At 43.9% G+C, this 24,384-nt stretch overlaps 1 protein-coding gene and 2 long non-coding RNA genes across 4 annotated transcripts in view; 2 read left to right on the top strand and 1 right to left on the bottom strand.

The window, feature by feature from the left end:
• Positions 1-10,965: 10,965 nt before the first annotated feature.
• On the bottom strand, positions 10,966-20,864 carry LOC147347157 (uncharacterized). The gene is made up of 2 exons (XR_015152177.1): positions 20,612-20,864; positions 10,966-11,284 (listed from the first exon to the last, which is right to left on the bottom strand). It is a non-coding gene; the product is annotated as an uncharacterized LOC147347157 (long non-coding RNA).
• LOC147347155 (BOLA class I histocompatibility antigen, alpha chain BL3-7-like) overlaps positions 17,738-24,384 on the top strand; it is a 22,524-nt gene continuing 15,877 nt past the window's right edge. Inside the window, exons 1-2 of one of the 2 annotated variants that reach the window (XM_086369598.1) lie at positions 17,738-18,465; positions 18,692-18,778. In XM_086369598.1, the coding sequence (XP_086225724.1) occupies positions 17,784-18,465; positions 18,692-18,778 (769 nt within the window). In that variant the 5' untranslated portion in view covers positions 17,738-17,783. Of the gene's footprint in view, positions 18,466-18,691; positions 18,779-24,384 lie in introns of those variants that run through there. The other variant, XM_086369599.1, reaches the window with a different exon arrangement.
• Positions 22,266-24,384, top strand: part of LOC147347156 (uncharacterized) — a 6,220-nt gene continuing 4,101 nt past the window's right edge. The window contains exon 1 of the long non-coding RNA XR_015152178.1: positions 22,266-22,396. This is a non-coding gene — a long non-coding RNA (uncharacterized LOC147347156). The remainder of the gene's footprint in view (positions 22,397-24,384) is intronic.

Below are 24,384 nucleotides of genomic sequence, written 5' to 3'. Positions count from 1 at the left end.
AAGAAGCACAAGCTAGAATCAAGATTGCTGGGAGAAATATCAATCACCTCAGATATGCAGATGATACGACCCTTATGGCAGAAAGTGAAGAGGAACTCAAAAGCCTCTTGATGAAAGTGAAAGAGGAGAGTGAAAAAGTTGGCTTAAAGCTCAATGTTCAGAAAATGAAGATCATGGCATCGGGACACATCACTTCATGGCAAATAGGTGGGGAAGCAGTGGAAACAGTGTCAGACTTTATTTTTCTGGGCTCCAAAATCACTGCAGATGGTGACTGTAGCCATGACATTAAAAGACGCTTACTCCTTGGAAGGAAAATTATGACCAACCTAGATAGCATATTCAAAAGCAGAGACATTACTTTGCCAACAAAGGTTCATCTAGTCAAGGCTATGGTTTTTCCTGTGGTCATGTATGGATGTGAGAGTTGGACTGTGAAGAAGGCTGAGCGCTGAAGAATTGATGCTTTTGAACTGTGGTGTTGGAGAAGACTCTTGAGAGTCCCTTGGACTGCAAGGAGATCCAACCAGTCCATTCTGAAGGAGATTGGCCCTGGGATTTCTTTGGAAGGAATGATGCTAAAGCTGAAACCCCAGTACTTTGGCCACCTCATGCGAAGAGTTGACTCATTGGAAAAGACTCTGATGCTGGGAGGGATTGGGGCAAGAGGAGAAGTGGACGACAGAAGATAAGATGGCTGGATGGCATCACTGACTCGATGGACGTGAGTCTGAGTGAACTCCAGGAGTTGGTGATGGACAGGGAGGCCTGGCGTGCAGCGATTCATGGGGTCGCAAAGAGTCAGACACGACTGAGCGACTGATCTGATCTGATCTGATCTGAGTCACTACCTGCTGTGATTCTTGAGCCCAAGAAGAGGAAATCTTTTTGTGGAAAGCTCTTAAAGAGATGGGAGTACCAGACCACTTTATCTGTCCCGAGTAACCTGTCTGTGGGTCAAGAGGCAACAATTAGAATGCTGTGTAGAACAACAGAATGGCTCAGTATTGAGAGAATATGACAAGGTGACAACAGAGCTTTCCACAATTTATTATGATCCACACAGTCAAAGGCTTTAGTGTAGTCGATGAAACAGAGGTAGATGTTTTTCTGAAATTCCCTTGTTTTCTCTGTGATCCAGCGAACATTGGCAATTTGATGTCTGGTTCCTCTACTTTTTCTAAACCCAGTTTGGACATCTGGAAGTTCTTGGTTTGCATTATTCTGAGGTCTAGCATTCAAGATTTTAAACATGATCTTACTAGTGTGGGTCACTGTTCAGTTGCTCAGTTGTGTCTGACTCTTTGCGACCCCATGGACAGCAACACGCTAGGATTCCCTGTCCTTCACCATCTCCCGAAGCTTGCGCAAACTCATATCCATTGAGTTGGTGATCCATCTAACCATCTCATCCTCTGTCATCCCCTTCTCCTCCTGCCTTCAATGTTGCCCAGCATCAGGGTCTTTTCTAATGAGTCAGCTCTTTGCATCAGGTGGCCAAAGTATTGGAGTTTCAGCTTCAGCATCAGTCCTTCCAATGAATATTCAGGGTTGATTTCCTTTAGGATTGACTGGTTTGATCTCCTTACAGTCCAAGAGACTTTCAAGAGTCTTCTCCAACACCACAGTCCAAGACCATCAATACTCTGGTGCTCAGCCTTCTTTATGGTCCAACTTTCACATCCCTACATGACCAGTGGAAAAACCATAGCTTTGACTAGACAGACCTTTGTTGGCAAAGTAATGTCTCTGCTTTTGATTTCCTGGCTAGGTTGGTCATAACTTACCTTCCAAGGAGTAAGCATCTTTTAATTTCATGGCTGCAGTCACCATCTGCAGTGATTTTGGAGCCCAAGAAAATAGAGTCTGTCACTGTTTCCATTGTTTCACCATCTATTTGCCATGAAGTGGTGAGACCACATGCCATGATCTTAGTTTTTTGAATGTTGAGTTTTAAACCAGCTTTTTAACTCTTCTTTCACCTTCATCACAAGGCTCTTTAGTTCCTCTTTGCTTTCTGCCATAAGGGTGGTGTCATCTGCATATCTGAGGTTATTGATATTTCTCCCTGCAATCTTCATTCCAGCTTGTGCTTCATCCAGCTTGGAATTTCACATGATGTACTCTGCATATAAGTTACATAAGCAGGGTGACAATATACAGCCTTGATGTACTCCTTTCCTGATTTGGAATCAGTGTGTTGTTCCATGTCTAGTTCTAACTGTTGCTTTTTGGCCTGCATACAGGTTTTGCAGGAGGCAAGTAAGGTGGTCTGATGTTCCCGTATCTTTGAGAATTTTCCACAGTTTCTTGTGGTCCACACAGTCACAGGCTTTAGCATTGACGATGAAGCAGAAGTAGATGTTTATCTGAAATTCTCTTGTTTTTTCTATGATCCAATGGATGTCAGTACTTTAACCTCTGGTTCCTCTACCTTTTCTAAATCTAGCCTGAACATCTGCATGGGACATGAGTACAACTGTCTGATGTTTGAACATTCTTTAGTACTGCCCTTCTTGGGACGTGGGATGAGAGAATTGACCTCTTCCAGTCCTGTGGCCACGGCTGGGTCTTCCAGATTTGCTGACATATTGAGTGCAACATTTTGAGAGCATCATATTTTAGGGTTATGAATAGCTCTGGAATTCCATTGCATCCACTAGCTTCGTTGACAGCAGTGCTTTGTAAGGCCTGCTTGACTTCACACTCCGGAATGTCTGGCTCTGGGTGACTGACCACATCATCATGGATATCCAGTTCTCTTTTGTACAGTTCTTCTGTGTATTCTTTCCATCTCTTTTTGGTCTCTTCTGCTTCCACTAGATCTCAACCATTTCTCTCTTTTATTGTGCCCATCTTTGGGGAAAATGTTCCCTTGATAATTCCAATTTTTCTGAAGAGATCTCTTGTCTTTCCCCTTCTGTTGTTTTCCTCTATTTTTAAGCATTGTTCATTGAAGAAGGCCTTCTTGTCTCTCCTTGCTATTCTTTGGAACTCTGCATTTAGTTGGATACATCTTTCCCTTTCTCCCTTGCTTTTCACTTCTTTCTTCAACTATTTGTAAAGAATCCTCAGATAACCATTTGCCTTCTTGCTTTTCTTTTTCCTTGGGATGATTTTGTTACTGCTCCTGAACAGTATTACAGACCTCTGTCCATAGTTCTTCAGGCACACTGTTTATGAGATCTAATCCCTTGAATCTATTCATCACTTCCACTGCATATTTATAGGGGATTTGATTTAAGTCATGTCTGACTGGCCTAGTGGTTTTCCCCACTTTCTGTGGCTTAAGCCTGAATTTTGCTATAAGAAGCTGATTATCTGAGCCACAGTCAGCTCCAGGTCTTGTTTTTGCTGACTGTATACAGTTTCTCCATCTTCAACTACAAGGAATATAATCTGATTTGTTTGACCATTTGGTGATGTCCATGTGTACAGTCATCTCTTGTGTTGTTAAAGGAAAGGTGTTTGCTATGACCAGTGAATTCTCTTGGTAGAATTCAGTTAGCCTTTGCCCTGGTTCATTTTGTATCCCAAAGCCAAACCTGCCTGTTACTCCAGGTGACGCTTGACTTCCTACTTTTGCATTCCAATGCTCAATGAAGAATGCATTTTTTTGGGGGGTGTTAGTTCCAGGATGTCTTCTAAGTCTTTATAGAACTGATCAACGTCAGGTTCTTCAGCATCAACAGTAGGGGCATAGACTTGGATTACCATGATGTTGAATGGCTTGTCTTGGAAATGAACCGAGATCATTCTGTCATTTTTGAGGTTGCTCCCCATTACTGCATTTCAGACTCTTTTGTTGATAATGAGAACTACTCCATTACTTCTATGGGATTCTTACCCACAGTAGTAGATATAATGGTCATTTGAATTAAATTTGCCCGTTCCCATCCATTTAAGTTCACTGATTCCTAAGATGTTGATATTTATTCTTACCATCTCCTGCTTGACCGTGTCCAATTTACCTTGATTCTTAGACCTGATATTTCAGGTTCCTATGCAATACTGTTCTTTGCAGCATCAGATTTTATTTTCATCCCCTGACACATCCACAACTGAGCATCACTTCCGCTTTGGCCCAGCCGCTTCATTCTTTCCAGGGCTCTTAGTAGGTCTCCGCTCTTCCCCTGTAGTATATTGGACACCTTCCAACCTCGGGGACTCATCTTTCCTTGTCATACCTTTTGTCTTTTAATACAGTTCATGACGTTCTCATGGCAAGTACACTGGGGTGGCTTGCTGTTTCCTTCTCCAGTGGATCACGTTTTTGTCAGAACTCTCCACAGTGACCCATCCATCTTGGGTGGCCCTACACAGCATGGCTCATAGCTTCACTTCAGCCCCTCTGCCACAACAAGCGCTATGGCTCACATTAAATGAAGCACTGATGTCTGAATCACTGTGGCAATTGTACAGAAAGTCATGAAAAAACTCAGAGAAGTAGGCATGCTGGTATAAAAACAAAACTGGAAAAAAAAAAAAACAAAACTCAGGCAAATATTTCCAGAAGGAAAGTGTTTATCAGACAATAAGGAATGAACAAGTGAGCAGTGTTAACCTCGCTGTCCTGTGTAGGCAGAGCTGATCTAGGAGATAGGACTACAGCAGCAGCGTGGATAACAGGATCCCAGAAAGCAGGGGAAGAGGTGACAGCAAGGCAGGAACAAGGACCAAATTTATGAACTAACCAACAATGTCAGGATAGAAGCAGGATATTCTAACTGTAAGAGGTTTGTGGAAATGGTTAATAGATTGTGATGTTTCTAGAGGCAAGGAAGATGGACAGGCAACAAGAGTGTTTCTTAGTATTATATTAATAGATCAAAATGAATGAGTTGAAGGCTGAGGTTAGCTGCCTAGTAGAAAGTTACCATCCTTTATCTAATTTCCAGACCTGAGCCAATTCTCACACCCAGAACTCACTTCCTGAACCTAAGGGAACCTAAGTACCCTGAGGACATACCCTGCAATACGGAGCAGTTCTGTTCAACAGTAATTCCCCACATCATTCCATGTGGGAACCAATGGCCATTGTTCTTATTTCACTCACTGATGAAAGGGAACATCTAGATCCTTCTAGGTCTATGGATACAAGTCAGATTTGACCCTGATACCTGCCTGCAATCATGAATCCCCAGTATAAGTGAGGCATATGGGGAACAGAAAATAATGTGCATCCTGTCTTAGGGCCATATATATCTCATGGCTTCTCTGTATCTACACATTCTCTTGGTGGCAATTTCTCCACCTAGAGTCACGGCTATAGACATATTTAGAGTTGGCAAGAACCCACATGTTGATTTTTGTGTGGTTGTGTGTGTGGAGTAAAAGTAAGAAAGGTTTAGTGGAAGACCCTGAAAAAGCCTTCAAAGCTCAGCCAAGACAGAGTATTAAAAGCAATATTGTGTCCTGGGGATAATGAAAGAAGTTCATGTCATCCTCAAAGACTTACAGGATGCAAGCGTGGTGATCACATCATATAGCAGTTAACTCACCACTGTGGTTCTTGCAGAACCATAGCTGCCAGTGATAATGAGACAACTCTAACTCTCAGCCTGGCTGGCTACTTTCTCTTCATTTCCTACCTTTATGTTTCTACCTACAAAGTTCTCTTTTTTAATTCCAAATAACCTGGAAGATTGCACTAGTATTTTTGGAACATAATTTTGATCTGGATACCTGTGGAGTGAGTTCCAAATCCTTGGACTTGAACTCTCTACTTATTTAAGTCTCTGCATTCCTACCCTCAGTTCTGTGAGAAGCCAGATGATCCCAAAGTCATCCTGTGGTTGGCAGATCTAAGGTGCTCCCAGTGTTCCCTCCTCTGGTAGGCATGCCCCTGTATAATACTCACTTTAGGAACATCAGCTGGACTAGTGACTCTCTGGTAACAATTAGGAGATTAATAAATGTACATTTTGGGATTATGGGGGAAAAGATATGAGGGACCCATGGATGCACATTATTTTATTTTCCCCATATGCCTCACTTATACTGGGGATTCAGCTGTCTCAAGACTGTCTGTCCAGGCCAGGCTGGGGAAGCAGAGATTCCAGAAGGAGCATAAGTGACCTGCATTCCTGTCCTACCTGAGAAGTTCCTCCTCTAGGTCTCAGCCTCCGTAGGCCCTGCCCTCAGACAGGAGGACGAGGAGAAAGAGAGCACCTGCAGATTCTCATCCTGTCTGGAACGTGAAGGAAATTGTCTGTAAAGAGGACAGGAAGGAACGTGAAGAGGCAAACGCCCCCAAATGGATACCTGGTGACCAAACCCTCCTCTGTCAAACCCCACGGCTGGGAAGATGAGGAAGGTAACATCTCCAGGCTCCCTGTGCTGCCCCCCACCCCCAGCCCAGCTCTCCCTTCCTCCAGCTCACAGTAATGTCCCGGGAGCCAGGGGTGACACTGTAAATACATCTCTGCTCATCTCACAACAGACCATCATGAACTCACACTCCTGGGAATCCTGTTCTCCTGATATGTATTAATTCACTCTGTGCAGCCGAACCCAAGTAACACTGGTCTCACAGGAAGGAAGCTGGTGTGTGTCTCCCCGGACAGTGAGGCAGGGAGTTCCAGGGCTGCTAGAGTGGCTGCAGGGCTGCTTGGGCTTTCCTGGTGGCTCAGATGGTAGAGAGAACACCACTCAAGGCGGGAGACTGGGGTTCAATCCCTGAGTTGGGAAGATCCCCTGGAGAAGGACATGGTAACCCACTCAATTATTCTTGCCTGAAGAATCCCATGGACAGAAGAGACTGGAAGGGTACAGTTCATGGGGTCGCAAAGAGTCAGACACGACTGAGCAACAAACATCTTAACCTTAGGGCGGCCCTGCAACACGAGGTTGTCCAGGCATCCAGGTCCCTGGGACCTTTCCTCTCTGTTCTCCCTGGGACGTTGCCCTTGTTGGCATGGACCGAGGATCTAAGACCACGTTCATGGTTTGGGAGCAACCAGGGAAAGCAGGGAAGGAGGAAAAGTTTCTTCCCTTGAAGATCAAAATTCAAAAATTTACATCTGCTTCATCATACTGGCCAGAAATTATTCGTGAGGACAAGCAGCCTCAGGGAGATTGGAGAATGAGTATATTTTAAATCTGGATGACTTTGTCTAGAAAAAAATTCTATTATTGTGGAAGATGGAGGATTATTCCTATACTTAAATGTTTAAAATCAGCAGTGGTGAATCATTATTATCAATATCTTAAACTGAATTAGATTTGTATTTTTAAAAATAGAATAGTCTCAGAATATATTGCTAATTGATAACAAAGTTGTAGATAGAATGTATGGAAAATACCATCTTACAACATGGACTCTGTCTCTAGAATACTGTCTAAACTGTAACACTTACCTTGTCCAGGGAGGGAATGTGGAAAGATTTTGGATGGGATGGAGGAGGAAATTTACTTTTCACTGTAACCCTTTATGTCATATGAATATTTTAGACTTTATGTATGTATTAGTTGAAGAAAACCCCACACTGATTTGCTCATCATTTGTTACGTGGTTACTAGATGTCAGGCTCTGTACTGGGTCTCAGTGAGTGACACACCAAGGGATTCACAGTGGGGTGGAATGACATGTAAATGCAACACAGTCTATAGTTGTTGGAAAATAGCTTCCAGGAGGGAGGGAACTGATGGAGAACCTCCTGTGTGTCAGGAGTAGCGCCCCCTGCTGGGGACAGGAAGAAAACTGAGGTCTGGTGACCTAAACCTCTCACCCTGATGAGGGTCAGTGTCAGTCCATGACTTCCCTGGAACCCTGCTAATCTGTGTTGTCCTTGTGTGGGAAGTGTGCTGAGGATTGGAGAGAAGACCTTGGCCCACGTGGTCCAAAACTTACTGTGACCCCCTGCCTCAGGGCTGGTGTGTGGGGGTCGGGTGTGCTCTGGAGGGTCAGTGGTAACAAACCAGGGAGGGCTGAGGCAAGACCTTGCTGAGCAGCATTGACTCCAAAGACCAAGACTGATGGTTTTGTCTGTAACCAGCCCGATGCCAGGACGGTCCTGTAGGCAGCAGGTGACGGGATCCAGCACAGGTAAGCAGGACCAGGACAAGGAGGTGAGACTCTGTGTAAGCTTCCCCTCCAGGTAAGAGCCTCTTCAGAGACTCTCCTCATCTTTTTCTTCTTCTGTCAGGGGTGCCAGTGGGGGCAAGAGGGCAGTTTCTAATACTCTTATGTTTCACAGTTTTTAAATCTTGGGATTAGATGAGTTTGCTGCCAATTCACTATTTTGGACTTTATTGAGGCTTTCTGTATTGTATGTTGTGAATTTTTGGACAGTTCCAAATATTCAAAAAGAAGCTACATTCTCTCTGTCTTTGGAATAGAATTTGATACATGTCCACGAGGTTTTCCTTAGTAATTACATCATTTAGGTATTTTGTGTTGATGCTGATTTTTTGACTTTTTGATATGTCATAGACTAGAAAAAAGTCACCCAAAGTTTCCTTTTAGCAATGAGTTTTTGCCCATTTTTCTTGTATTCTGATAGTGAGAGTACACTATGGGCAAAAACTCATCTCTAAAAAGACACTATATAGATCTAATATATATATATTAGGTCTTTCCAGGTTGCACTAGTGGTAAAGAACCCACCTGGCAATGTAGAAGACATAGAGATGCAGGGTCAATCCCTGGGTCAGGAAGAGTCCTTCTCCCTGGAGGAGGGCATGTAAATCCACTCCAGTATTCTTGCTTGGAGAATCCCATGGACAGAAGAGCCTGGCAGGCTACTGTTGATAGGGTGGCAAAGAGTAAGACGACTGAAGCGACTTGGCTGCACACATATTGCTTTTTATATTTTGATGTTTTGTCCCTGTATGATTCTTAAGGTGAGTTATATCCTAATTGATGATTATAATCTTTAGTACCGTAAAATAGCCACTGTTTCATTAATAAATTTTTTTTGCCTTGAATCTAATACTTTTTGATAATAAGATCAAAACCACAGACTTCTTTCATTTTGGGTTTAGTTTATATATCTGCCTAGCTATACCTTAATTTTAAATTTAATGCTTTTAAAATTTAATTTTAATTTGTCTAGTTCATATCCTCAGGTAATTTCTTTAGAGCTTGTAGTATTAGTAGCATGTTTCAAAGAGTTTCAAAGGAGGAAAATGCCTTTCTTTCTTTTTGAATACTGTCTATAAATGACATATTGGCGGGGAGAGAATCCTTGGATCATGACCGTTTCTTCAGAACTCCATATTCTACTCTTTGACTCTGACCTTGAAAGCGACCACTTGGAAGCCATCTTGTCCTCTCCGCGTCTTTGGGCTACTGTTAGTGCTCGTGCGCATGTGCAGGAGGTGATGGTGGGAAATCACACCTTTCTCTCAGGAGTTCTCACTGTGACGTCATTACTCTGACTACCCTGGAAGAAGTTCTGGGTTGAAAAGCTGATCAGTCCTGCAATCAAAAATCAGGCAGAAGAATTTTCAGATATACTTCTTTCTTCAGAGAAAGGACTCAGAGAAGTCAATCATAAAGGAGGGGGTTCTGAACCTAGAAACCTTCTTTCTTTCTCTATAATGTGTCCTTAGGTTGTGAGCGTGGCTGTGACTTCTCAGAGTTCCTTGCTCTTTGTGTGTCATTCACACCAGGCAAGGACGCTGGAGAGGGAATCTAAGTCCAAGATCAGATCAGATCAGATCAGATCAATCGCTCAGTCGTGTCCGACTCTTTGCTACCCCATGAATCGCAGCACGCCAGGCCTCCCTGTTCATCACCAACTCCCGGAGTTCACTGAGACTCACGTCGATCGAGTCAGTGATGCCATCCAGCCATCTCATCCTCACCACATGATAATCTAAGAATGGAACCTAGACTAAAATACAGTCACAGCCAGAGGTCTCCAGATGGTAAAAAGATATTTCATATCTAACAGTGAGGTAAAAAGAACATTGGGAGAGAATCTCAAAACACTGAGAGTACAAGTGAGGCATTTCCTCAAAAAATTAAAAATATGGTTACCATATGGTCCAGCATTCCCACTTCCTAAAGAATTAAAAGAGAATTTTAATCTCAAAGAGATCTTCACACTCTCACGTTCATAGCAGCATTATTCACCCCAGATGGGATGCAGGAACAGCCCACATGCCCATCGATGGATGAATGGAGAAACAGAATGTGGCAGATGCAGACACTGGAATACTATCCAACCTGAAAAAGGAAGGAAATCATGCCGCGTACTATATCATGTATGAACCTCGAGGACATTAGGGTAAGTGAAAGGAGCCAGTCACAAAGAGACAAGTAATATATGATTCCCTGTATATGAGGTCTCTCAAGCAGTCAAATCCATAGGAACAGAAAGTGATTAGCAGTTGCCAGGTTAGAGAGGAGGGGGAAATGAAGAGCTGCTGTTTAATGGGTACAGAGTTTCAATTTTTCAAAATGGAAAAGTTCTGGAAATCAATTGCATAGTTATTTAACCTAGGAAATCCCATAGACAGAGGAGCCTCATAGGCTGCAGTCCATGAGGTCGCTAAGAGTCGGACACGACTGAAGTGACTTAGCAGCAGCAGCAGCAGCAACATTAATGATTAATGATTAACTGACTCACTGGAAAAGACCCTGATGCTGGGAAAGAATGAAGGCAGGAGGAGAAGGAGACAAGAGAGGATGAGATGGCTGGACGGCATCACCAACTCGATGGCCATGAGTTTGAGCAAGCTCCGGGAGTTGGTGATGGACAGGGAGGCCTGGCGTGCTGCAGTCCATAGGACTGCAAAGAGGCAGACATGACTGAGTGACTGAACTGAACTAAACATTAATGAACTATACATTTAAAAATAGTAAAGATGGTAAATGTCATGTGCTTTTACCACAATAAAAATTTTTTTAACAATTTAAAGAATACTGGGAGAATGAATCTCAAAGAGATATCTGTGAAAGTGGAGAGAAACAGTGTGGTTTAGGACTAGAAGTTTCAGACTTAGTTTAACAACAGGTGGTGTGGCCAAAGGTACTCTTTAATGAAGCAGCAGGTGGGTTCAGCACTTGTTGGTATATATGCTTACAAGAACCAGTTTAGACTGCACAGGTCTGGATGTCTTCCGAATTGCTTTCTCGAATTCACTTGAACTTTCATGGTGCCCTGTCATCATTTAAAGTTATATGAGCCCATGTAAGAGAACTTGACCTAGAAGCTGTGCTGTTAAAATTGCTTCTTGTTGGGAATTCCCTGGTGGTCCAGTGGGTAGGAATCCGTGCTTTCACTGCCATCAGCCTGGGTTCAACGCTGGACTTCCCACAAGTCAAGCAGTGTGGCTAAAGAAAAAAAAAAAAAAACAAGAAAGAATTGTCCTTTTTTCTTTTATTCTAGGAAAATTGATGAGGGATCTGGAATATAAGACAAGTGAGTATCTGGAGGGGATAGTGGCTGAAGTTTGCAGCTTTCCTGTGAAGGTCCATTACTCAAGGTCAGCAATTCTGTTTTAAAAAGGAAGGTCTTTGTGTAACTAATGTATCCAAATTCTTTATCCTGATTTCAAAATCAGATTTGCCCAGCTACAGCGATCCCAGATATGCAGATGACACCACCCTTATGGCAGAAAGTGAAGAGGAACTCAAAAGCCTCTTGATGAAAGTGAAAGTGAGAATGAAAAAGTTGGCTTAAAGCTCAACATTCAGAAATCGAAGATCATGGCATCTGGTCCCATCACTTCATGGCAAATAGATGGGGAAACAGTGGAAACAGTAGCAGACTTTATTTTGGAGGGCTCCAAAATCACTGCAGATGGTGACTGCAGCCATGAAATTAAAAGACGCTTACTCCGTGGAAGAAAAGTTATGACCAACCTAGATAGCATATTCAAAAGCAGAGACATTACTTTGCCAACAAAGGTCCACCTAGTCAAGGCTATGGTTTTTCCTGTGGTCATGTATGGATGTGAGAGTTGGACTGTGAAGAAAGCTGAGTGCTGAGGAATTGATGCTTTTGAACTGTGGTGTTGGAGAAGACTCTTGAGAGTCCCTTGGACTGCAAGGAGATCCAACCATTCCATTCTGAAGGAGATCAGCCCTGGGATTTCTTTGGAGGGAATGATGGTAAAGCTGAAACTTCAGTACTTTGACCACCTCATGCGAAGAGTTGACTCATTGGAAAAGACTCTGATGCTGGGAGGGATTGGGGGCAGGAGGACAAGGGGATGACAGAGGATGAGATGGCTGGATGGCATCACTGACTCGATGGACATGAGTCTGAGTGAACTCCGGGAGTTGGTGATGGACAGAGAGGCCTGGCATGCTGTGGTTCATGGGGTCACAAAGAGTCAGACATGACTGAGCGACTGAACTAAACTGAAGTGGTCCCAGGCCTTATCATTTTCCCTCTCAAGTCTCATGGCACTGCCTGAGGCCTTGAATTTTCTATGTTCTTAACACTCTCTAGATATGGTTGCTAAGGTCAAAAGCAGTCTTTGTCCTGGTCCCCTGAGGAGCCTCCCACCATTGTCATGAAGGCCCAGAACCTATGGGACAAATCTCATTTGTATCTTTTGTGAGGCCACACCTTTGTCTCCTTGTCCCCACAGTGAGGATCATCCTGAATTCCCAGACAGCCAATGGCTACCTCTCAGTGTCTCCAGATGGGAAGAGTATGATGTTCACTGGCTTGTGGATGAACAAATGCCAGCGTGGTCAGAGATTTGATCTGGAGCTCGGGGTGCTGGGCAGTAAGGGCTTCACATGGGGCAAAGTGTACTGGGAAGTGAAAGTGGACAGGATCTGGTGGGAAGCAGAGGAGGAAGAAGACGCAAGGAGATACGGGGCTGGAAGCAGAGGTGTGTTCAGCAGTAGAGATCTTGGTGGATTTACAGGCATCACTGATGGGTATCATTCTCCTGGATATGGAGGGGAGAATGAGGAGTTGGAGGAGAAATGGTTTCAGGAAAATGGAATATGGCCAAAATTCTGCCTGGTGGGCGTGGCAAGAGAGTCAGTGGTGAGAAGGGGATTTCTCAACTTCACCCCCGTGGAGGGGTCTGGACTCTGCAGCTGTCCTCAGCTGGGGTGTCTATATGCACCAGCCCAGGGCCCTTCCAAATCCTGTCCTACTGCCCCCGGCACATTGGAGTCATTCTGGATCATGATGGTGGGAAGGTAACCTTTACCAATTCCAGAACTCAAGAGTTCATCTGTGAATTCTCATCTGCCTTCACTGGGAGAATTTTCCCTTTCCTGTGGCTTAACTGCAGGAGGTCCAAACTCACACTGAGACCTGAGAGAAGACCTCCCGGCACAGCCCCAGCTTTTGTCATTCACCCTTTGTTCCTTTTCATCAGTCCCAGCTCTGCCTCAGCTGGATGGTCCTGCTGGGTTTCTGAAAGCACTCAGATGACTAGAGCCTTATGGCAGAGTTAGGAGTCTCCTGTCCTCACTGCTTTGTCTCTATAATGAAGACGGTAATAGATGATCTTCTTTCTCTAAGGGGAATGGTTGGAGTGTCTTTAAAGTACTTATTAAAATGTGTTAACTATTAATTAATCACTTTTGTTGCCTTTGATTTGGTTCTTCATCTGCTGCCGAGACAAATGTATGAGAATGAGTGACTGTACATAGAATTTCAGCCCCTGCCACAAATAGTAATTGATGACAACATCCATACCGATATTTCCAAAGCACATTTTCTGCCCCACAGTTTCTCCTGTCATCCTTCTAAGCAGCCAAGGAAACAGTAAATATTTGGCAATTCATACCTGTTTCACATTTGATATGCTATGAGATTTGAGGTATCTGGTGTGAGAATTCCTTTATCTGCTGTGTTCCAATAATTTTTGCAATAGGAAGGGGCCAGAGGAAGCCACGTGAGATTCAGGTGTATGTGAGTTTTTGGAAATCATTTGGTTCTGAAGTAAATTTTATGTCAGCTGTGTTTTGAGATGGTACAAATAGATACTTAGCTTAATATTAAATTAGCAGTCTTACCTACAAACAGCAGAAAACAAATTTGGCTAATTTTAGAAAACAGAAACTTTGTTAAACATTACTAGGGATTGTGGAGTGCAAAGAGAGAGGGATACATGTGCCTGCCTGCTTGCAAATTCTGGAGGTGGATCCAATGACACCCAGAGAGCTGGGAGCTGCAGAGAGAGGGGGAGGAGGTGGAGGAGTCAGCAGGACTTGAGAGGATCATAGGGATTGTCAGCATATAAACAGAACACATGCATGAGTCCAAGTGAATGGAGAGTGGATATGATCTGATGGGAGGCAGAGGATGAAGAAGTAATTACTATAGATGGGAATGGAGCCAGAGGTGTGTTTGGCAGTAGCTATCCCAGTGGATTCAGACCCAACTGATGAATATATTTCTCCTGGATAGAGAAATGAGAATGAAGAGTTGAGGAGGGAATGGGCTCAGGAAATTAGTGGCTGGAACAGGCCCTAGTTCTTCATGGAACTAACTCCTAAATCAAAATCTGGCATAAGTGCACCAGATTGCCAGAGTATAGGATGCCTGCCTGTGCCCCAGCAACAACAACAAAAGGTTAGGGAAGTATGTTTTCAGCTTCTGTAATAAGACATGGTCTCTCAAGACTCATGTAAGCCAGCATTCTCAAGGCATGGGAACAGAGGCTAGGTGCCAAAGAACTTCCCATACTTAAACTCCTGGGCTCAAGATGTGGGGAAATTTGCTCTGATAGCTCAGTGTTTAAGAATGTTTTGTTGAGAGACTTCCTTGGTGGTACAGTGGGTAGCATCCCCCTGCCAATGCAGGGAACTTGTGTTATGATTCCTGATCCAGAAAGATTTCACATGCCACAGAGCAATTGACCCCATGTGCTGCACCTACTGAAGCGCCTGGGCCCAGAGCCTGTGCTCTGCAACACGAGAAGCCATGACAGTGAGAGGCCAGTGCACTGCAGCTAGAGAGTAGCCCTCTAGCTCTCTGAAAGCAGAGAAAGCCCACGTGCAGCAATGAAGACCCAGGTGAAAGATAAAAATTAATTAATTTTTAAAAAACACCTTTCTCACTGAGGAGAGATTGCTTTCCCCTGGCAGGAGCAAGCCTTTGATATGCAAACTAACCAATCCAGAGCCCTCCATCCCCTGTTTGGCCTTGGACCCCAAGAGGCAGTATTCCTCTGCCTCTGTGACCTGGGGGCTACCCTGATGGCTCAGTCAGTAAAGAATCCACCTGCAACGCAGGAGCCCCAGGTTTGATCAATCCACCCCAGGATTCTTGCCTGGGAAATCCTATGGACAGAGGAGCCTGGCAGGCTACAGATGCCAGGGTTGCAAGAGTCAGACATGACTCAGCAACTAAACCACCACCACCACCAATGATCCCAGGGCCAGGTACCAGACAACTAAAGAGTACCTCTAACCCAAAGCCTGCTGAAATTATTCATACCAGCCAATCCTAATCTGTTTACCCTGCCCTCCCTTGACTTTCCCAACTGCTAAGTCACTTCAGTCGTGTCCGACTCTGTGTGACCCCATAGACCGCAGCCCACCAGGCTCCCCCGTCCCTGGGATTCTCCAGGTAAGAACACTGGAGTGGGTTGCCATTTCCTTCTCCAGTGACTTTCCCAAGGAGACCCACTAAAGTTCCTAGCCTTTATCTTCCTTTCATCTTTGCCAAGCTGACAGATTTTAATTTTTGTTTCCACTTTTCTTTTCATAGTCTCATTTTTCCCATTTATTAATAATAAATTATTTGGTATTTGCATTTCTTCTTTTCCAAATTGTTTGCTTATAATTTTATTTTTCACTTGCAATGTAAGAATTTTAAAATATTGAATTTAAGGAAGAAGAAAAATCAGCCTCCTGAGCTAGACCTCAGTGTTATTTGAAGCTAGCCTGGTGCTCACAGCTAGGCCATGTAATTCTCTTTGGAATAAACTATTTTATACAATACCAATATCAAAAAAAGATACACTGAAACCATAATAAAGTGACACAAAACAAGACAAGACTATACATAATTTTGTTTAAGGGCAGAGAACACAGGGTACAGTGCGACTCACAAAGTACTGAACATCCCGTCCTGGGTAACATGAGTGATGGCAGCTCCTTTACCAACTGCTGCTTTACCCTTGCTCTCATCTGTCCTTATAGATATGACTGATTAGGACACCCAGTCATGTAACTGACTATGCTTCCTGGCAATACTCAATTTAGAGTAAACCTTTCTTTTATCCAACCAAAGCCCAAATTCCACAATAACACATTCTTTCTTATACTTTCATTCTAAAATGCCCTATGATTTCCCACGATGAGTGCCCTCCTTTGCTGTATCAGCAGTAAACATAACTAGGCATGTACCTGGCAGTCTCTGGCTGAAAAATATCGACATATGCTAACCTTTTGTCTGTCGGATTTGTTATGTGTCTTTGAATTTGATTATGCACATGTGTTTGCGTGGTTGTGAGTTTGTAGTTGCCATAGAAAGTTTATTTTTTCTTGGTGGGTTTTTTTTTTATCTTTGGGTTGGGCTTAGAAAATTCTTCATTCTACAACTGTGAAAATTCTATGTATATTTTCATTTAAGTAGAGACTATGAGGAGGATGGTGTCCAAGGGTGAAAGGAAACAAAAAGCTGAAACTGGGGGCAGGTACCACTTTACACACACTATGGAATAACAGGTAAAGAATTCTACGGTGGTGGAATGCTAGGGTTTACATCTTCTGCTTTGTATTTCATAATTATGTAGGACCTACAGGGTATTTTATAATGGGGTATTCAATAAGTACTTTCTCGTGGCTATGTGAAGACATAAGTGCTTGTTTATGTTTACCAGGTTAGCAAAAACGGCATCAAGAGTCTCAATGTAATATAGACCAAAATTGGCTCCAATGATGGGTGTTTTTGAAAACTGATGAACTTGAAGTTATAGATTATATTTTGGTTAATGTCTGTGCACTCTAGATGTTAAAGAACATGAAAGCATTAGTCGCTCTATCATATCCAACTCTTTGCAACCCTCTGGGCTATAGCCTGCCAGGCTCCTCTGTCCTTGGAATTCTCCAGTCAAGATTACTGGAGTGAGTAGCCGTTCCCTTCTCCAGGGGATCTTTCCAACCTAGAAATGGAACCCAGGTCTCCTGTATTGCAGGCAGATTAAATTTTCTGGACTTCTGTACTTTAAGGTGATTCTAAGACCCACAAAAATAAATGTATAAAGATAATTTCAGTGTACTTCAATCTGTGAGTTATACAGTATCTCAGGAGAATGAAAACTAAAACACTTAGATATGTTCTGTCAAATATGGCAGCTACTAGGCACGTCTGTGTGTGTGTAAGTCACTCAGGCATGTCCAACTCTTTGTGACCCCATGTACTGTAGCCCACCAGGCTCCTCTGTCTTTGGAATTTTCCAGGCAAAATTACTGAAGTGAGTAGCTATTCTGTTCTCCAGGGGATCTTCCCAACCCAGGGGTGGAACCCTGGTCTCCTGCACTGCAGGAGGATTATATACCATCTGAGCCACCAGGGAAGCCTCCTAGCCACATATGGCTATTTAAATTTAAATGAAATTAAATAAAAATTCAACTGCTCAATGACATTAGCCACATTTAAAGTGCTCAATAGCTCAGTAGCTAGCACCTCATGGAAAGTCACAGACTAGAACTTTGAGCAGACCTAGAACTTTGAGTAGCACTATTATTTTTGCTATTATTGAGCTTCAAATAAGGTGCATTAGACCCATTTAAAACCAAAGGGCCAATATTATTTCTCACACAGATCACATTTCCATCTGGGATATGGATCAATATTAAGCTGGCATCAACAAATTCATTATTTAACTTATATGCTGAGTACATCATGAGAAACACTGGGCTGGAAAAAGCACAAGTTGGAATCAAGATTGTGAGGAGAAATATCAATAATCTCAGATATGCAGATGACACCACGCTTATGGCAGAAAGCGAAGAAGAACTAAAGAGCCTCCTGATGAAAGTGAAAGAGGACAGTGAAAAAGTTGGCTTAAAGCTTAACATTCAGAAAACTAAGATCATGGCATCTGGTCCCATCACTTCATGGGAAATAGATGGGGAAACAGTGGAAACAGTGTCAGACTTTATTTTGGGGGCTCCAAAATCACTGCAGATGGTGACTGCAGCCATGAAATTAAACGATGCTTGCTCCTTGGAAGAAAAATTTATGACCAACCTAGACAGCATATTAAAAAAGGGAGACATTACTTTGCCAAGAAAGGTCCATCTAGTCAAGACTATTGTTTTTCCACTAGTCATGTTTGGATGTAAGAGTTGGACTATAAAGAAAGCTGAGCCCCAAAGAATTGATGCTTTTGAACTGTGGTGTTGGAAAAGACTCTTGAGAGTCCCTTGGACTGCAAGGAGATCCAACCAGTCCATTCTAAAGGAGATCAGTCCTGAATATTCATTAGAAGGACTGATTCTGAAGCTGAAACTCCAATACTTTGGCCACCTGATGCGAAGAACTGACTCATTTGAAAAGACCATGATACTGGGAAAGATTGAAGGTAGGAGGAGAAGGGGACGACAGAGGATGAGGTGGTTGGATGGCATCACTGACTCAATGGACATGAGTTTGAGTAAACTCCGGGAGTTGGTGATGGACAGGGAGGCCTGATGTACTGCTGCAGTCCATGGGGTCGCAAAGAGTCGGACATGACTGAGTCATTGAACTGAATGGAAAAGAACAAATTCAAAATGGGTCATGAATGAATTTCTCTCTCTTGTCTTCAGGCACAAACTGTCCCCATTCCAAAGGGGAAACACCTGTCATCCAACTCCCTGTCTATATGGAGACACTCTGGCATCAAATTTCTAGGGGTAAGTTCTCTTTTAGAAGAGCCGAGAGGCAGAGCCCCAATAAGTAAAGGTTTGGGAGGCAGGGAGTCCAGTTCCAGAAGAGGTATTCTCAGAAGTGAAGAGGAGGCAAAGAGGTGGTGGCGGTTTAGTTGGTAAGTTGTGTCTAACTCTTAAGACCCCATGGACTGTAGCCTTCCAGGTTCCTGTATCCATGGGATTCTCCAGGCAAGAATACTGAAGTGGGTTGCCATTTCCTTCTTCAGGGGATCTCCCCGACACAGGAATTGAACCTGGGTCTCCTGCATGGCAGGCAGATTCTTTACTGACTGAGCTACAAGGGAAGCCACCAGCTTGTAGTTTTCCTGCTTTACTCCAAACAGAAATTCTCAAAGTCTGGTCTATGGAACCCTTAAAGTCTCTGAGATCCAATTATGGGTCAAAGCTACTTTCATAACATTACCAAAAATTTATTCACCTTTTTTTTTAGTTTATTTTATTTTGGCTGTACAGGGTCTTCATTGAGGTATTGGGGCTTTCTCTAGTTGCAGAGCCTGGGCTCTAGAGTGTATAGGCTCATCACGTGGGATCCTAGTTCCCCAACAGAGACTGAACTCACGTCCCCTATCATTGGAAGGTAGATTAGTAACCACTGCTCTACCAGGGAAGCCCCTACCTTTTTCACTGTGCTGACATTTGCTCTGAGGTAAAACTTAGCAGAAATAAAGGTTATTTCACCAAACAGCAATAGCAGTTATTGTATTCTTCACCACCATTCAGTTGCAGAATAGAAAAGCAAGTTTCACTGAAAAATATCCAGGTTGTAGTATTAAAAATTATTAAGTTGCTACAGTCACCAATCTTAAGTCCACATTTTAGAATATTTGATAGGATGAAATGGGAAGTACACATAAAGTCCTTCTGCTATATTCTAAAGTACCATGTCCCAAGGAAAATAATTATTCTGAGTTGACTTAGCTTCTTTTTTTATGGAATGCCATTTTCACTTTGAGAATGAAGAACAGGAAAACTATGATTATTTACATTTAGTTATTTTGGCATAATGAATGGGAGCTTCTCCCTTCTAGAATATCAACTGATACTATTTTTTGCCGATGATAAAATGCAAGCTCTCATGAGAAAATTAATCTTGATAGCTTCCCAGCACCGACAAACTTCTCTAGTGTCAACTGTGGTGATATTAACAAATGTGATTGTTTGATAATCCTAAATGTTAACACTTTAAAATCTATACAACTTGGTGAAACAATACACTACTTAAAAAAATCATTAGTACAATATTCACTCAATGTTCAGGACAGACCTTATATTCGTATGCAACAGATTTGGAAATACTCAGTGGCAGTTACGGGTTATCACTGAAAATAAGATGCCATCTTTAAGCCGCTACCACTTGTTTAGCGTTGTATCAAAGTGGGAACCACAATTATCTGAAAACGTTATTCAAGATACTTCGTTACCTATTTGTGTGAAGCTGGATTTTTTAATATACTCAACCAAAAAGATTAAAAACAGAAGCAGATATGCAAAGTCTTCAGTCTTTTAATGAGACATACAAGAAAAGAATGTAAACTTTTGAAAGAATGTAAAATCTAGAAAAGATCACTTCTCACTACACTGTTTTATTTTGAAAATAGTGATTTTTTTTTCATAAAAATGTCTTTTCATGTAATGGGTTATTAATATAATAGTTGAATCAATAGATTTCTGTTTATATTTCTAACACGGTAAATGTTCACAGATGTAACCCACATAAATGGTATTGTCTTTGAGGTCCCAGGTCCTAGGCCCATAGACAGATTCTGAAACCGCAAGTTTTGTCAACTGCTGACTTACCCAGCCCCTGGGCCAGGACTCAGGGAGACAGTGTAATAGGGTCCTCCAGGCAGAAGTAGCAGGGTCAGGGCAAAGTCCCAGGTCCCCGAGCAAGGCGATCGGGATCTTAAGCCAGAAGGTGATGTCTGGGGGATGGGGAGGCAAGTGTCGAGTAGGGGGAGGGGTTCCCCATCTCTCTGGAGTTTCACTTTCTCTTCTCGCAAACTGTGTCGGGCCTTTCTGCCTAGATACTCATGACGAGTTCCCAGTTCTCACTCCCATTGCCTATCCGGTTTCTAGAAGCCAATCAGAGCCCTTCCTTGGTTTTAGGGTTTCTACCGATCTGCCTGCGCTGATTTTCTCCTCGGATTCGGATGGTATAGGCTTTAGGAAATCAAGGATTCCGCTACTCTCAGAGTCCCTGCCTCTGACCAAAATCTGGGGGAGGGGTGCTCTGCAAGGGGGAGGAGCAGAGGACTGCCCCCGGAGGCGCAGGACCCCTAAGAAAGGCAGATTTCCCCCACCTCACCCTCTCCCCCTACAAACCCCACACATACCTCGGCTAAGAAGAGCCTGCAGTGCTTTTGTTCTTTTTTTTTTCTTTTTTTCGGGTTTTGTTCCAGAATCGGCTGATTGTGCGCAGCTGGAAGCCTGGCTCAGCTGCTGCCTGTGGGGCCCTGGGCAGCCTCCCTCCCTAGGACCCCTGACCCCAAACCCTGGGTCATCCTCGGAGCCAGAGTTAGATTTGAAAGTGGAGGGATCAGGTCTCAGGGATTCAGACATCAGGTCTCTGTCATGTTCCACGAAGGAGATGAAGAGGCAGGAGGCTGGGATCCTGGGCTCTTAGGACTCAGGGCAGAAGAGTACTCTTCGAGGCTTCAAAGGGTGGGAGGTGTGTGATGCTTGGAGAGGAGGGGAACCCCCCTTGGTGTCCTTGAGTGTAGGTCTAGGGAGGCGGAAGGTCATTTTCCTGCCTCTGGAAAATGTTAGGGGGACCCCTGACCCCCACTCATGCCTGATCTCCTTGTCACCCTTGTGGCCTCCAGGCTCCACTCCAGGTCCTGTCCTTTGATCTCCAGGAACCAACTTCATGGCCACCAGCTGGGCAGGTCTTTTTCCCAAGCTGTTGGGCCAGTCTTTCTGACAGAGCCCTCCCTGCTGTTTTAGCAAATAAATGGACAATGTCCCAGTACCCCTGACTGTGAGCTGAGGATGGGCTCTCCCTTCCTTAAGTCTCCCTGCCCCACCCCCTCTCCCAGCATCGTGTATAGGGGTGTGTGGAGTGGGACTGAGGTGGGGGTATTTCTCTGGAAGAGAAGAATTCTTTTAATCTCCTGTGCTCTCTCCTTTTCTCTTTTCCCTTCTTCCACCTGTACTTGAGTCACAGCATACCTGCATGGATGTGAGAGTTGGACTATAAAGAAAGCTAAGCACTGAAGAATTGATGCTTTTGAACTGTGGTGTTGGAGAAGTATCTTGAGAGTCCCTTGAACAGCAAGGAGATCCAACCAGTAAATCCTAGAGGAAATCAGTCCTGAATATTCATTGGAAGGACTGATGCTGAAGCTGAAACTCCAGTATTTTGGCCACCTGATGCAAAGATTTGACTCATTTGAAAAGACCCTGATGCTAGGAAAGATTAAAAGTGGAAGGAGAAGGGGACAACAGAGGATGAGATAGTTGGATGGCATCACCGACTCAATGGATATGAAAGACAGTGAAAGTGAAGTCACTCAGTCATGTCTGACTCTTTGCGACCCCATGGACTGTAGCCCACCAGGCTCCTCCATCCATGGAATTTTCTAGGCAAGTGTACTGGAGTGGGTTGCCATTTCCTTCTCCAGGGGATCTTCCCGACCCAGGGATCGAACCCTGGTCTCCCGCATTGTGGGCAGATGCTTTACAGTCTGAGCCACCAGGGAATCCCCAATGGATATGAGTTTGAGTAAACTCCGGGAGTTGGTGATGGACAAGGAGGCCTGGCTTGCTGCAGTCCATGGGGTTGCAAAGAGTCGGACACGACTGAGCGACTGAACTGAATTGAACTGAACTGATACATGTAATTTCAGAAAAATACCGAAAACATAAGTATAGCTTACCAGCAAAACATAGAGCTGACACCTGTGTGTTTATCACCCTGGTGGAAAATAGAGCCTCTACCAGCACCCAGGCCAGAAGCCCCTGTGCCTCTCCCCACACAGACCCCACCTCCCCGTGTTCATGTCCACTCAGTGACCCTCCCCCACCCACTCCCCTCTGGTTCCTCCCCGGTTCCTCCCCCTCCACACCCGTGGGCTCCATCCCCTAATGTCATTGTTTCCTGCTTCTCTGCACTTCTCCAGGAGCCTCCCCACCTTTACAGGCACTTTGGGATCTCTTCTCCCTCCTCTTCCTCCCCTCTTCTACCGCATCCTAGGAATGGAGGTTCCAGAGCTGATTCCCTGGGGGGAGAGTCTATAAGTCTGGCAGTAGTCGGATGAAGTGACAGTTCTTGGGCTTCGAGGTCCCATCCCTTGATTTGAGGACACGCTGTATGTTTGTGGGGTCCACTTTGGACCTGGCATAACAGCCTGGATATCTGATCCTCTCTGAGGCCAAAGTCTTTGGTTATTTAATGAGGAGAGAAATGTCCATGTCAGCGTGTATTTTGGGTGACAGTTCAGGCTTTGAATTTGACACTGAATGAACACAAGAGTGTGTGCACAGCACTGACCCACTGCAGGGAGCCTAAGGTGAACCTGGGCAGGTCTCTGGTAAGGAGGTCAAAGGGGAGCTCAGGTGTCCAGTCATCAGCCCTGTGGCCACACAGGGTCACGACCACTGTTCCCTCTCCAGTTCTGCTCAGGGAAGGCAGAGGATGCATTGTGGTCTGAGTCAGACAGAGATGGCTGTCCTGGCCCAGTGAGGGGGTGAAGGTGCTTTCTGAGCAGCTCTGGGGTCAGGCTCGAGGGTACAGCAAGGATTAGAGGAGAGGAGAGCCCTGGAGCCCTGCCCAGTATCTCGGGTTTCCATCTTTTCTCTCCAGTCTCCTGTCTGAAGCTCATTGATGAAAACATCCTGGAAAGTTAATAATTGCTTCTTCTACTTCCTGTTCATTTCTAGCTGATATTAAAATGTGTTTTCATTTTAGTATAGTTTGAGATTTACAAACAAGTAGCAAAGTTAGTATACAGTTGCTATATATCCCACACTCTGTGAAGACATTTTATACCACCATCATAGGTTCCTCACAGCTGATGACCAATATTAATAGTGTTACTAAACTCCAGAATTTATTTGGACTACATTAGTTTTCCTTTAACCTGACCCAGGATCCTATCAAAGACATATATTAAGTCTGAATTGTGTCTCCTTCGTTCTCTTCTGGATGTGACAGTCACACCAACTTCTCTTGTTCTTGATGACTTCGATGTTTTGGGGAGTACTGCTCAGAGACATAGTAGAACATCTTTCGATTTGACTGGGGCAAAGGGTTTTGGGGAAGAGGACCACAGAGATGAGTGACATTCTCCAGTCACCAAGGGTAGACACTGTCCACTGGGATATTACTGATAAGTTCTCCTCATCACCTGGCTAAGGTACATTTCCCAGGTTTCTGTGTGAACTTCTATTTTTACTTTCCCACTCCTCACCCTGTGATCTTCAGAAGAAAGTCACTATGTGCAGCTCACACTTAAGGGGTGCTCTGATATGCACATTGGTGTGCAGAGGTTTGTGCAAATATGTTTTCAAATGAATTCGAGAAATACTAGATTGATCAGTAGACAGGATGGAGAGTTTCTGTGTAGCTTCCT

The sequence above is a fragment of the Bos grunniens genome, chromosome 23 (genome assembly GCF_055505025.1).
Source record: "Bos grunniens cultivar Pamir isolate PY7600 chromosome 23, Bosgru_T2T1.0, whole genome shotgun sequence".
NCBI lineage: Eukaryota > Metazoa > Chordata > Mammalia > Artiodactyla > Bovidae > Bos > Bos grunniens.
Note: the sequence above shows the minus strand (reverse complement) of the source record. Positions and strands in the feature narration are given on the sequence as shown.